At 41.9% G+C, this 15,129-nt stretch overlaps 1 protein-coding gene across 1 annotated transcript in view; it reads left to right on the top strand.

Moving 5' to 3' along the window:
• The window catches only part of SUSD5 (sushi domain containing 5), an 89,571-nt gene extending 78,146 nt beyond the window's left edge, over nucleotides 1-11,425 (top strand). The window contains exon 5 of the mRNA XM_036760512.1: nucleotides 10,122-11,425. Within this exon, the coding sequence (XP_036616407.1) occupies nucleotides 10,122-11,413 (1,292 nt within the window). The 3' untranslated portion in view covers nucleotides 11,414-11,425. The remainder of the gene's footprint in view (nucleotides 1-10,121) is intronic.
• Nucleotides 11,426-15,129: the final 3,704 nt, after the last annotated feature.

The raw sequence follows: 15,129 nt of genomic DNA, 5'->3' as shown, positions 1-15,129 counted from the left end.
AGTGTATTCCTAATGACACGGGAAAAGGTATTGAAGCATAGCTAGGTGGCACTATAGTAGATAGAGTGTGGGGCCTGGAGTCAGAAGATTGGACTTCAGGAGTTTGAATGTGGCTTCAGACACTTACTAACTGTGTCACCCTGGGCAAGTCACTTAACTGAACTGGGCCTTAGTTTCCTCATCAGTAAAATGAAATGGTTGGACTGAATGGACTCTGAAGTCTCTTCCAGCACTAAATACAATGAGACTATGATCTCTAAATTGAGGGGGGATGGATTGGATGACTTTGAAGGTCCCTTTTAGCCAGCAATGAGCTGATCGTTAAATTTTCACAGGAGGCATTTACACCTAGGTAATAGTCAAATGCTACAAATCAGGACTCAATTTACTGTTGATTGTCTAGAACAGAAAGTGATGGAAAAAAGTTAAGGCAGATTAAACTTGAAAGTAGGTCTTGTGTATATTTTGGGAAGAGAGCCAGTTGTTAAACATTTACACTGCTTTGAGCTTTAAATCTATGATCTGTGTTTCTAATTAATGACTTAACTTTTATATAATACTTTAAAGTCATGCAAAGCTATTTACATGCATTACCTCATTTGACCCTCACAAAAACCCCTAAAAGTAGCCATTGCAGGTATTGTTATCACCACTTTATGAATGAGGAAATTAGGATTAATTGCTCAAATTCACACAGCTAGTAAGTATCAGAGAAAGAGCATTTGAACCCAGGTCCTCCTGACTCGAAGTCCAAGACCCCAAAACTTCACCATCATAATTATTTAGCAGTGTTATCAAGGCAACTAAGGATTAAGCCTGTTACATTCATTGGGACCAAAATCCCTAAAAATAGTTGTTGTGACTTCCCTCACACCTGTCTGTGAGATGCTAGAACTGAAAGGCACCTTAGCGATCATGAAGAATCCAAATCTTATTGGACAGAGGCTGAAACAGTACTGGGGCAGCTAGGTGGTGCCATAGTGCATAGAGCATTGGGCTTAGAATCAGGAAGGCTCATCTTCTTGAGTTCAAATCCAGCCTCAGACACTTACTAGCTGTGTGACCCTGGGCAAGTCACTTAACCCTGTTTGCCTCAGTTTCCTCATCTGTAAAATGAGCTGGAGAAGGAAATGGCAAACCGCTCCACTGTCTTTGCCAAGCAAACCTCAAATGAGGTCACAAAAAGTTGGACACAACCAAAACAACCAAATGACAGAAACATTTCTATAAACTAAAAAAGACCACAGTCATAAAGATTTTTTTAAGTTAAAAATTACAATTCGTTGCAAGAGTTGATTTTTGTGCAGGATCCAAGGTGAGAATTTAGGCACAGAGATACCCCTGAGCCACTGCCAGCTCTAATGAAATTTAGTAGAATTCAATTTTACAAGCATTTATTGAGAATCTGCTCTGCCAAAACACTTTCCTAGACTCTGGAGAAAAAGAGACAAGAACAAAGTCTCTGATCTCAAGGAGTTCATGTTTTACTGGGGACTGCCATTTGTAAGAAGACAATTAGCCAGAAATACATGCAAAATAAATAGATAGTAAGTCACTGGAGGAGAGGGGGGATAGCACAAACAACCAGGAGAAATCAGGAAAGCCTTCTTGGAAGAAGCAGTCCCTGAGTGGTTTTGAAAGAAGTAAGGGCTTCAATGAGGTGGAGCTGAAGACAGAGAGCTTTAGAGGCAGAATGGAGCCCTCCCCAGAAACAGGGAAGTGAAGAAAAAGGATAGGTGGGGAGAGGTGGGCAGATGAGAATATAATATTGTATGACATTAAAACAACACTAAAAAGCAGTAAAAGTTTTATAATTGCGCAAGAAGGCATCATGAGAACAGCTTTAGTTGGAGTTCACAATTATGGTGTGAGTAAAATATTGTTCCAATGGACCGTTTTGTGGCATTTGGGGGTGAGTAAAGCAGGGCTGAAGGAAGGAAGGAAGCATTATGAGGTTAGAGGAATTAGCTAAGGCTACTAATAGCAAGAATGGAAATTTGATCCTTCAATGGATCTGTGATCTCATCAGCATGGGTACATTCTCCCTTGGTGTAGTGAGTGAATGAAGGCTAAAGTTAGAGTCTTGGGACCCAGGTTCAAATCCTGGATCCATCATTTACTACCTTGGTGATCTTAGACAAGTCACTTCTTGTCTAGGTGCCTCCGTTTCCTCATCAATAAAAAGAGGTTGGATTAGAAGGCCTCTGAGGCTACCTACTGCTTTACAATTTTATGATCCAGTGATTCATCCACCCTTTCTCATCCCATGTGACTCTCGTCCAAGCCTTTCTATATAGCTTCCATGGGCATGTTTAAGAAAGCTAATTAAGAATTGATTCTCCATTGATAATGATCTGAGTCAAGACAATGATCCTCTTATAAAAACTCATTCCATTTCCTGTAATGTTTCTGGGGGTGGGGGTGGGGTTGGGGGATGGGAGGGAGGGTATGGCCATATTTGAACACCAAATGCTGTTTTCTTAGGAGACCATAAGAAGTCATAGGCTTTTGTGGATATTTGTTTTACTTGACTATGTCTATTTGTGACAAAGGTTCCTCTTCCTCTTCCCCTTCCCCTTCCCCTTCCTTTTCCCCTTCCCCTTCCCCTTCCTTTTCCCCTTCCCCTCCTTCTCCTCCTTCTCCTCCTTCTTTCTCCTCCTTTTCTTTCTTCATTCCAGTGGAGGAAAGGGAATTAGAAGGGAGAAAAAATAAATGCTTGTTAATTGAAAAAATTTAACTAAAAAAAAAAAGGAGTCCTGGGTTTAGCTTGGGAAGAAAATAGAAATGATGCAGACTTCCTCAGCTGTGAAGGTTGCTAAATTGGTGGAGGTTGTGGATCTGTCTCTCTCTGGAGCTCTTAAAAAGTATCCCAATATTCACTTGTCCTGGTTGGTTTTGGAGTGGGGGGGGGGGAAGGGCAGGAGCTAGGGGGTGGAAGGTTGGGGGAGGCATAGATTAGATGTCCCTTTGAACTCTTGGAGTTAATTTCTTCACAATTTTACTAATTGCATATTTAGATGGAAAATGTATGTGGAGGACCTTTCTTTTCTTTAAAAATATCTCTTGGGACATATTGATCCCATGGTATAGAGTCAGAGTATTTACCCTGAAACTACAAGACTCCCAGATGACATCACTGGCCACTTTCCCAGGCCCTGGCCTGGGCATCTCTTCTGGCTGTGAGGGAATCAGCTCCTTCTGCCCCTTCACGGCCAGATGCTGTTTGATTTACTGTCTCCTTGAGCTCTTTATATTCTAGTCAATGAACTGTGGGTCCTCTGTTCTCACTCACTGGGATATTTTTCACATTAAGTTCAAATTGGGATTTGAAATGTTTCATGGGATGGTGTCCCAGTGAATGTGTTACAGATCTAGTCAGGGTGAGATTTAGAATAAATTCTTATCCTTTTTCCTTCTTATTCTTCTTACTTCAGTGCTTCCAAAGGTCCCTGATTTAATCTGCATGGAGTATTCCCCCCCACCAATGCATATTGCACCCTCTCCATGAAGAGACATTCTTCATGAGTTGCTTTGGCCAAAATATATTCATCACTTAGTGGCTGAGGCTTTCCAGACTTAGCTGGGTTGGTCCTTTGAGCATTGCTCAACATCATCTCAGCATAATAGCACCTGCCAGAATCTGCGCTGTGTTGGTACAGCCTTCCAGAGCCAAGGTCACCTCCGTGCCATGATGAGGCATTGGGGTAGGACTTTAGGGTAGAAAAATTACAATCATAATAATAATTACTCTAGCATAACATGAAAAGAACTGTATCAATCTGTCAACCTACATTCACTGAGTGCCTCTTCTGTGTCCGGGCACTACTGTCAGACCTAGAAAAACAAAAGGGATCTAACCCCTAACCACAATGAGCTTACATTCTGTCAGAAATGATGGTAGTATTGGACAAATAACAGCAATGCCGAGAATAGAACACAAGGTGGTTCAGCTGATGAGCACATCTGATGATTTATTTTCCCTAGTCTAAAGTTCCTCCTTTAGCCTGTAGCAACAAAAACAAGGAGGTGAGACTTTTGAGGAGAACAGTCCAGATCTCATGGGAGAGAGAGCTCCAAGTAATGATGGAAACACACAGCTCTTTGGTATTCAGAGTCTTAGAGAGTTGCCAGGGGCAAGAAGGCAAGGAACTTACTTATAATTTAGTTAGTAGTCAACAGTAGGACTCAAATGTCAGTCTTCCTGATTATAAGGCCAGCCGTCTATCTCTTTTCACAACTCCCTATAACATCAAGCACCGACACCAGCTCTCTTAGGATGGAGGCTTGAAGGTGGGATTATGACCTGTGTTAACTGTAAGTAGTACCCATGTTGATGAAATCATCACATCTGCCAAAGTACCAATTGGGAGTTGGATACCACCAAGAACCTTCATATTAAATCTTAAAATTGGTATGTGGACTGGACTGAAGTGATATGACACTTGAGTAAATACAGGATATAGCTATTTTCAGGCAGACGTTAGCTTTGCTTACAGAGTCCAATACTGGTTACTTCCAATTATTTAATTCAACTCAACAGTTATTTATTAACCATTTCTGTTCCAGATGCTGTGCTAGGCACTGGGAATATAACAAAGACATTAACCTCCCCTACCTATAAAGAGCGTACATTCTACTAGGAAGAAATAACAAGCACACACATAAAATGATACTGAAAATATTCAAAATAAATACAAAGTGATTTCTGTTGGGGGAGCATTACTAACTGTGGGAGCTGAAAGGGCTTTGTCGGAGAGGCAGCAATTGGGCCAAGCCTTGAAGGAAGCCAGGGATGTCAAGAGATTGGAGGTGAAGAGGGATACAGCCTATGAAAAGATACAGGCAGCAGGTGAAATGTTGTATGTGGGGATCAACTCAGCCAATCAATGGAGTCAGAATGTGCTTGAGGGAGGGGGAAGTAACATAGAAACAATCTGGAAAGATAGTTTGAAGCCAGGTTATGAAGGGCTAACCATGCTCAAAAAAGAAAAAAAAAGCCATGTAGAACTGGCAGGCTAGGAGAGCGCCATGTTGAACAGGTTCCATCTCACCACATAAATACTCATTTCCATTTCACACACTTTGCTCTCTAGGATGAGGGGAGAGTGTTGAGATACTCTAGTTCAGAGAATCTGGGTGGGTCAATGTGGGCCATCAGTAGAAGCAAAAGACATAATCTAGGACTAGAGAGCCTATGGCCACTGAAAACAGTGGCCACTGAATTGTGGCTGGCATTGACATCAGTCCTTCCATCTTTTCCTTTCCTCCCTTCCCTTCCTCTTTTGGTTTCCTGCCTCCTCCTTCCTCTATTTTTCCTTACTGGTTGACCATCCAGTTAGGTCATCCAGTAGCATCATCGGTGTCTTAATGTAGGAGTGTGAGGCCACTCCCATGAAAATTGCTGTAGCAATCCTGCTCTGGTGACAGTAGATTCTAGAGCTCTCCCGGTCATCTAGTGATCTATGCTTTCATTTGATCACTCCCTTACTTACCTCTAAGAAAACCAACACAAAACAGAACAAAAACCTAGAATAGGTTTTTGAGGGAGGGGGAAGTAACATAGAAACAATCTGGAAAGATAGTTTGAAGCCAGGTTATGAAGGGCTAACCATGCTCAAAAAAGAAAACAGTGGCCATAGGCTCTCTAGTCCTAGATTATGTCTTTTGCTTCTACTGATGGCCCACATTGACCCACCCAGATTCTCTGAACTAGAGTATCTCAACACTCTCCCCTCATCCTAGAGAGCAAAGTGTGTGAAATGGAAATGAGTATTTATGTGGTGAGATGGAACCTGGAATTTCTTGTCTCATCCTTTTTTCTTTTTCTTGTTTGTTGAATCCCACTGAAGGAAGGTGGTGGGTGGAGAGAAAGTGGGAAGTGTAAAGACCCAGTCTCTAGTCTGTCATTATCGAGAGCAAGCTTGCCACCTAGAGAAACAATGAGACCCATGTACCCCCCTCCTTTCTTTGCAAAGGTGGGGGACCAGGAGTATAGAACTTTTTTTTCTTTCTTTTTTATTCTTTATTACAAGGGATGGCTCATTGAATGAGGGAAGAGGAATGGATGTATTCAGAAATGAGGGTGAAGTAAAAATAAAAAAAAAAACAATATAATTTAATCTAGTCTTGGCTCTGCCAGGTACTAGCCATATATCCTTGAGCATCTTTTTTAACCTCTCTGAGCCTGTTTCCTCAACTGTCAAATGGGGAAAATATGCCCCGTGCACCTCAAAGTGCCATGTATTTTACAAATACAAAATATTATCCATCATTAGTCAGGGTTTTTATGTTTCTTTTGCATGTAACCACTTGAAAATTCCATTAGCCCTTCTCTGGTTGCTTCTTGGCTAGGGCTAAGACATTAGCGGAAACCCAGGGTTTAGAACCTTAGGACTGGACTCTATCATCTCTAAGTTCCTTCCAGCGCTGACATTTGCTGCACTGTGTTCTGTGAGATTAAAGCCTAGAATATGGAGGCTGGGTGTCAAGGGCAGGCTGCTACTTTTCTGGGTCACCTGAACTTTCTAACCCCAATCTTTGAGTGAAATTAGCCCTCTGGGCTCTGAGAGCATCCTCAGCATGACTGTTGGTCTGAGCAGTGGGAAGGATTTCATTAAATGCCCACATTCGAGGCACAGAGAGACATCTCTTTAGTAGTGGGGTGAGCAGACATTATCTAGTCAGTCTAGTGTGACCACCTTCCCCGAGTGAAAGAAGGGAGCATTAGCATCAAGAAAGGGTGAAGTTGGTCAACAGAACAATAAATCCAGTTAAAAAATGGCTACTATGTTCAAGGCCTTATGCTTAAGGTAGGGAGTAAACTAAACAAACAACCTCTAGAGAGAGCTATTCTGTGCAAACTCCACACAGAGAAGGTGCAATATGTAGAGCATCACACAGGAAGTCCTGAGTCAGACCCTAACTGCCTCCGTGACTAGGATGAGTTAGTCTCAGTAAAACAGTGATAATAAAGCATCTAGCTCCCAGGGTTGTTGTGAGGATCAAATGAGAAAATATATCTGTACATTTTACAGACTTTAAAGCACTCTTAGAACAAATGCTGGCTTTTGTCGTCACTATCATTATCACCTCCTTATCAAGAAGTCCTTTGAACAAAAGTTGTAGCTGATGCTTGAGAGAGTCAGGATAGTGGTAGAAAGAGATTTGGAGCTAGAAAACAAGAGGGTCCTGGGTTCAAAACCTGCCCCTGACACTTTTCTACAGCCACGGTTTCCTCAGTTGTAAAATGAGGACAATAATACCCATAATATTTTCTCAGCTTTGCCTTTATGACCTTCATGACCTACTTTTAGGTAGCCCTTTATGACATACTTCCTTTATGACCATGGGTCATTATTTAACTGCTCTAGCCTCAGTTTTCTCATTAGACTCTGCATTAGATTGTAAGCTCCTCAAGGGTAGGGTCTATCTTTTGCCTTTCTTTGCATCCTCAGAGCTTACCACCTTGCCTGGTACACAGTAGGTGACTGATAAATGCTTTTTGATGCTTACTGCTAAATGTTTATGAACGCCTGTTGGCTGAGTGACAGACTCTTTTGTAAGAGGATGGGGTTGGATGAGATAATCACAATGGTCCTTTCTAACTCTAAATCTATTCTAAGATCCTCCTCACCTCCCAGGGTGATTGAGAGGCTCAAATGAAATAATGTATGTATGTACAGGTAAGCATTCTTATCATGATTATACAGAAACTATGAGAAAATGAGTGGAAGATCATTTGTCCAACATCTTAATTTTACAAATGAGGAATTGGAGTCTTAGAGGTGCAGATTTGCCCGTAGTGAACCCAGGTCCTCTGACCTTCATTCTCCTGGTTCTTCATTCTCAAGTGCTAAGGGAAACAGTTAACACTAGCCACACGACCACCTAGTGACCAACGGTGCCTTCCTGTAGTCTACAGAGCAAGGACAGGAAGGCAGAACATTGCTGAAAGAAGCCAGCCAGCCAGGGCATTCTGATAGGGATGGGGAAAGCTTCAAGTCTTCCCAGCTGGAGGGGTGGGCCTATGCCTTTGATGATCTGAGAGCTGAATGGATGCTTTCATACAGGCACCCCCAAAGCTAACATAAAGGTGGCTACTGTAGACTGTACAAACACAGAAGGGCCTTGGGCTATCTCACAGCCAACTCACTCCACTATCTCATTGTCTACATTGAATGAGACTCAAGCCAGGAGCAGTCAAGATGTCTGCTGGAAACTCCAGATATAACTTTGCAGCTTACTTTATACCCAGTGGGAAGAGCTGGCTGTTTGCCCTCCAGTCACTGGGAGAGGCAAGAGATTACAATGGACAGCCAGGACCTATTTTTGCTTTAGTCCTTGTATCTTTCCATGGGAAAATCCCCTCTCAGGATGAGGAGTGAAGCAGCTAGGTGGCACCATAGTGGATAGAGCACCAGGCCTGGAGTCAGGAAGACTCATCTTCCTGAGTTCAAATCCAACCTCAGACACTTACCAGCTGTGTGACCCTGGGCAAGTCACTTAACTCAATCTGCCTCAATTTCTTCACCTGTAAAACGAGCTGGAGAAGGAAATGGCAAACTATTCTAGTACCTTTCTCTAGAAAACCCTGAATGGGGTCACAAAGAGTTAGACATGACTGAAAAACATGACTGAACAACAAAAAAGAATGAAGAGTGTGTGTGTGGGGTGGGGGTGAGATAAGGATGAGGCTGTTCTCAAAGAGATTCAAAATTTGTTTGGATGTTTGTTTTTGTTTGTTTCAAATCCCCAAACCTTGGAAATTTGCCCAAACAGAGAGAAGCCTTCATTCATAGGATGTTCAGATAAAGGCAGCCAACATCTCTGTTGGTTATGTTTGAGGTTGTGCAGGAACAATGTGTTTGCAATGGCTGCCATCTTTCCATCCTGTTGTGTATTGACTTTTACATCTGAGCAAGTGAGAAATTTGTGTCCTCCTGAAGCTAGGATGATGCCTGAATGTTGTGTCAATTCCAAGCCAAAAGTCACCAACTCCATGAAGCCTCCACTGATCCCTTCAGCTTATAACAGCTTTTTCCCCTTAACTTTGTGGAACACTTGAATCATAACTTTATAATGCATTTAATACATAATATTGCATTTATTTTGTCTTCGCCCTCTCCCCTCCCTCCCTCGCTGCATGGGGGCTACTCCACATATGTGTGACCATATCGTAACCTAGATTTCATATTTCTCCCAAAGTCTAGCACATGTTAGAATCTTCCAAAAATTGTTGAATCAATGACTGAGAAAGGGAAGCAAGTAAAACTTACTGGATTTGTTTTCATAGTTAAACTCAGCAAAGCTCACTGAATCTTTGGGTACAGCTCAGTGAGTTTCAATCTAACTTAATTCAACAGTCCTTCTTTAAAAGTATCAAGTATATTCAAGACACAGTCATAGAAAAAAGGAGAAAAATACAGTTCCCACCATCAAATCTAGTGGGAGATTTCACAAAGCATTTGTGTGTTCAGCTGGCATCCTAGTTTCAACATGACACCAATTTTTCACCTGCTAAAATGTAGAAATCAATAGACAACAAGATGGGAAGATGGTAGCCATGGCAGGCACATTGTCTCTGCTCAACCTCAAATGTAACCAGCACAAGCTATTCTTCATTTTCATGATTCTGTTGTAGGCTCTACCATCCTTCCAAGCTTCCAGGTTTTTAAAACTCTGAATCATCATTGACTCTTTTTACAGATTCTAGTTCCACAATTCAGTTTACTTAAGTTCAATGACACACTCTGTGCAAGACATGGTGTGGGGGGGCCTAGCATTATAAAGATAAAAACAATATACTCCTTACAGTCAAGGAACTAGCGTTCAACTCCACATCAAATCCCCATTACAGTAAAAGCACCGCCTATGATTTTTTTTAAGAAGGGAGCATCCTACAAACTTGGCTCACTTTGGTAATGCCTCTGACAGGTCAATCAATTAATGAACATTTATTAAGCACCTACTGTGTGCCAGGCACTGAGCGAAGCCCTGGAGATACAAAAAGAGGCAAAATACAGTCCCTGCCCTCAAGGAGCTCACAATCTAATGGGGGGAGGTACAACGCCTATGCTCTGGTGTCTAATGTGACTTGCCACCCCCTCCTTTTTTTTTCCTAGATGAAGCTGAAACACATATCGACTATGAAGAGAATTTCCCTGATGATAGATCAGTGCCACTTACAGATCACAAGAAGGACCAGAGTAAGGAGGAAGAGAAGGAGGCTGGGGACCTGGAAGAAGCCTCTGACAAACTAAAGCAGGGTTATTCCATCTCTGTTTCTCTAGGGAGAGAAAGCATGGCTGGGGACAAGGACATAAAGATGAGGGGCCTGCCAGGAGAAGGCAGTGCTCCCACAGAATCCCCGGTCTCCTTGCTGAGCCAGAAACATTTATTTTGGTTTCCAGCTGAGGGTTTTCATGAGCCTGAGTTGGAGAAGGAGATGATAGAGGAGAATGCCCAGAGGCATTTTTCAGATGGAGATAACCATATTGGAGTGAAATCAAGACTCCATGAGCCAGGTACCAAAATGATCTATGACAGTGCTGACTTCCCCATTGGACCAACCCTTGGCAGGAATGACAGCAAGGTGGGGGAACACATTGTGAGCAGCAGTGATGAGTCCTGGTTAGATGGCTACCCTGTAACTGATGGGACAAGGGAGGAAGAAGAAGATGATGAAGGGGATAAGGGAGATGGGTCAGTGGGTCTGGATGAAAGTATTCTGGTTATGACTGACCAGCCCAACCATGTAGAAGTAAAAAAATCCAGCAGTACCATGTTTACTATAGGTGACGATATAACCCAGTTGACTGTCACTCTGATGAGAACATTGGACTATGAACCAGTGACCTTCACACCTACTACTGCCCCTGAGAATGTGAGTCCCAGCAAAGGAGTGAGTGACATGGTCACATATCAGTCCACTGTGCCTTGGGGATTTGCAACGGATGAATCTCCGTTGTCCACTTTACTCTATGACCTTACCAACTCAACCCCAGGGACAATGACGATAGCAGATCCCCAACCCCTTGACCATATCCCATCACCCAGAGATGCTGAGGCAGATGCCACTACTCTTCCTCCTGCCCAGACCACCATGCTCAGCACCCATAGCAGCTTCCCAGACTCACCCTCTGAGGGATTCATGGAGCAAGAGCTTCCCACCTCAAGCATAAAAGAAGAGCCTCTTCCAACCACTGAGTCTTGTGTGGGAGAGGATTGCTCAAGCGTCAGTAAAGGCCCCGTAATTGCTGTCATAGTGATTGTTCTGTGTTTGTTGCTGCTGCTGGGGGTTATCAGTGCTGTGTGGTGCTACAGAAGGCGACAGCAGAAGAGCTCTGTGTATAAGCTGAATGGCAAAGGTCAGATGCGGCACTATCACCAGCAGATTGAGATGCAGAAGGTCTAACTGCCACCAATGCACTTGGCCCTTCAGAAAATGGTGGAAAGGACTATCAAACCCAACTGGTAAACTGTGACAATTCTGTAGGGTGTGGCTTGGGTGGGGCAGGGTAAGTGACTGACTCACCCAGAAGACTGTCTTCTTTTCTGAACACCTAACCAAACTGACATTTTGATGTTCATTTTAAAGACCCTGGAGGGACTTCACGGTGGAATAGCAGAACTTAAGATGCTCCATTTTCTATTTCTCCATTGTCTTCTGCATATGCAAAGGAGAAAGCAAACCCTGGCTGGCAATGATGCTGTCATCTTTCCCATGACTTCCTTCACCAAGCAAAAGCCTGTGTTTTTGTCCTCCTTCCCAACTTGAAGGAAAACATCCCTGTTTGGGTTGATCATTCTGTCTTTCTTTAAAAAGAAAAAAAAAGTAATTGGCCCCATCCTTCAAAATGATGAGATAAATGACATCAATGAGCTGGAATTTTGAAGCCTGTGTTATCTAGGATCTGGATGTTTTATTGCCAACCATGGAACTGGGAAGATATATCATGTTGTTGCCTTATTATTTTGTGATGTTGCCCAGGGAGAATAAATTAGCTCAATTTGGAGCCCTTGACTTTGGGGTGGTATATCAAAATTGCAAAGCAAAGAGGTTTTAGAGACTTTCAGTGGGTTCGAATGTGGAGGAGAGTGTCCTTCCTGCCCCTGAGACAAAGACTTGACTCTATTGAGTAATGTTACTCAAAAATTCCTCAACTCTGTTGAGTAATGTCAGCTGCAAGTCAATCAGCTCAGCCTCCTTTGCAGAGCAGTGACCTGGTTGTTCTTGGCCATGAGTGCCTGGTGCCATCTCCATGTCTTCGAAAAGGATTGTAGAAACCAGTCATTGGCCCTCCTTGTCACAGTAGCACTCCCTTCCTCTGAACCTACGAGAGAGACTTATGAAAAAGGGCAGGGGAAACATAAGAGGGGAAGGAAGTAGGGTAACCAGTGTGGCTACTTCCTTGATAACAGAGAGGATGAGGATTTTGAAATGGCCACAATTGGGAGCTCTACCCGAGCAAGTACTTTGGTCTTGCTTTGTTCTGTAGCCCATTCTGGAACATTATACCAGGCATCTTTTGGGAAACTGAAAATTACTGGAAAAGAGATGAATTCAAATATAGACGTGGGGGAGATCAGATGATGAAGCAGATGTACATAAAAGACATTTTCTCTTCTCATTCTAAAACCTTACTTGTTTTGTTTCACAAGAAACCAGCACATGCATTAGTGGTAGCATGGGGGAACTGCCCTAAGAGCCATGCTTGTCCTTTACAACAACAGATTGTTGACCTTGTAGCCAGTAAACCCATCAGCCTCTTCCAACATGAATAACCTAGTTAGAAATAACTGTTAATGGTAAATGGTTGGGAGTGGGACAAGGTGGAGAGAGTGGGAATAAAGGAGTCAAGATTTCCTACAGCATCTGGAATAACTGGGCTCCTTTATGGCACTGTGAAATCAACCATTACTGTTTTACTGAAACATTTTAAAAAGACATTGGAAACTTGACTACACTTTTACTAGGTCACCTCTTTGGGATGCAGTCTTTGTAAAAAGAACAATAGGTCAGATAGCTGATCAGATAAATTACAGAACAATCTAGTGCAGGGGTGAGGAACCTGTAGCCTGAAAGCCACATGTGGCCTTCTAGGTCCTCGGGTGCAGCCTTTTGATTGAGTCCAAGTTTTACAGAACAAATCCTTTTATTAAGGGGATTTGTTCTGTGAAGTCTGGATTCAGTCAAAGGGCTGCACTTGAGGACCTAGAGGGCCATGTGTGGCCTTGAGGCTACAGGTTCCCCACTCCAATCTAGTGGATCCACCTTCCATGGAACCTATTTAGCCCCAATCAGTAGATAAACCTAAGAGATCTAGAGCCCAACTGGAAAACTATAAATGAGAACAAATTTGGAACAATGGGAATGAAGTCTAGTATTACTAGATGGGTATAACCAAAGCAAAAACAAAACAAAATAATAAAAACTGGAAACTGTACAAATTTGTAAATATTTTCCCCCTAATATACTGCAAGGTAACCTTTATGCTTTCAGTGCATTCTAGGATGCAAAATAACTTCTGTCTCAACATTAGAATTGCCATTGTAAACTATTTTTGAAGCAGTAGCTGAAAATACTGAATTTACACTAACCCATTTAAATGAATAATGTGAACACGTAACTGAAAAGTGCATACTATGTGTCAGCTGTGTGGAAATATACTGCAAAATAAATACAAAACCATTGGTATTTAAGCTTTTATTTGATTTGGCTGATCTCCATTAATATTTGAAATCCATGAGTGAGTGAAGGATGGAAATGACTAAAATCTTCAGTCCTGGGAAATGAATATATGTGATGCTTTATGTAAAAGAATATACAAATGGATTAAAGTTTATATAGTGAGGGACTCAAGAAGGTTCAGTGGACATGAGAAAATACAACTGTTTATTAGTCCAAAGCTTCAGAGACCCTTCAAATAGAGAAAAAAAAAGATGGTTTAAAAAATGGTACCATTACTGGACTTCAACCACCATATTAAGCCCTAGTGAACAAAAGAGATGCTCTTAAGATCAATTAATACTGAATTTATTCAGAAAGGATTGGCAGTACGTCATCAGCACACAGCTGAAGACTTGAATGACCCCTTGCATACTCCTCTTTCTTGAAATGACGAGTAGAGGGGTGATACGTTGCCAGAAAGACAATTGTATTGAGGACAGGATTTTCTGGGCCAGCTTTTAACATTTGAAGATTTCTTATCTGCAAAGAAGACTAGATTTACAAACATATAGATTCCTTGAGCCAAAACTTGGGCCTAAGAACCAACTAATAGGTGAAGACATTAAAGACGTTGAACCAACATGAAATTGATAAATACTTCTTCATCGTGGGAGGATTCTACATGTTAGACCTTTGGACCTGTTATAACAAAATGGCACCAGAGAAAATTGTGATAGCCCTGCACCATGCTCCACAAGATGCACCTTTTTCTTTCCTTTTTCTCTCTCTGTCTCTCTCCATTTTATCTCCCTCTTCTGTTCCCTTCTTCCACTCTTTCCTTTTTTCTTTTCCCTTCTTTCTCCTTGCATCTGCCTTAGGTCTACCAGTGGAACTGGTAGACATCTCTCAGTCTAGGAATTAGGAGTAAAAACTAAACATAATTTCAATTCCTGTGTCAGACAATGATCATAATAATATCCTACCTGTTGATGGTGCTTTAAAGTTTATAAAGATTACTGCATACATTATCTCATTTGATTCTCATAGCTATCATCAATCCCATTTTACAGATGATCAGTCAAAAACAGGAAGAAGGTTAGAAGAATGAAAATGACTTTTACTTTGGCATAGGTGAATACAACACTGAACCCAGGTGCTAGAAAATCTAGGGTCTGTTCCCCTCCCTGCCATATAATAAAGGCCAAATCACTTAGTTCTGTTGTTTTCATAAGCACAAGATGAAAAGGAAATATGTGAGATCATATTTTTAAGTCATAAGTTACTTGATGGCTGGGATTGGGTTTTCATTTTCCTACCCAACTAGTTTTAGAACAGTGTCTTACCCAAAGTAACCACCCAGTCTATGTTTTATGGAATTCAGTTGAATGTGAAAAATAGTGATTGAATAGTGAGAAAAGTACTCTATAAATGCTAACGTTACATGTAATGCTGGGTAACAG

Source organism: Trichosurus vulpecula, chromosome 5 (assembly GCF_011100635.1).
Source record: "Trichosurus vulpecula isolate mTriVul1 chromosome 5, mTriVul1.pri, whole genome shotgun sequence".
Taxonomy (NCBI): domain Eukaryota; kingdom Metazoa; phylum Chordata; class Mammalia; order Diprotodontia; family Phalangeridae; genus Trichosurus; species Trichosurus vulpecula.
This window is presented reverse-complemented; position numbering and strand designations above follow the sequence as displayed.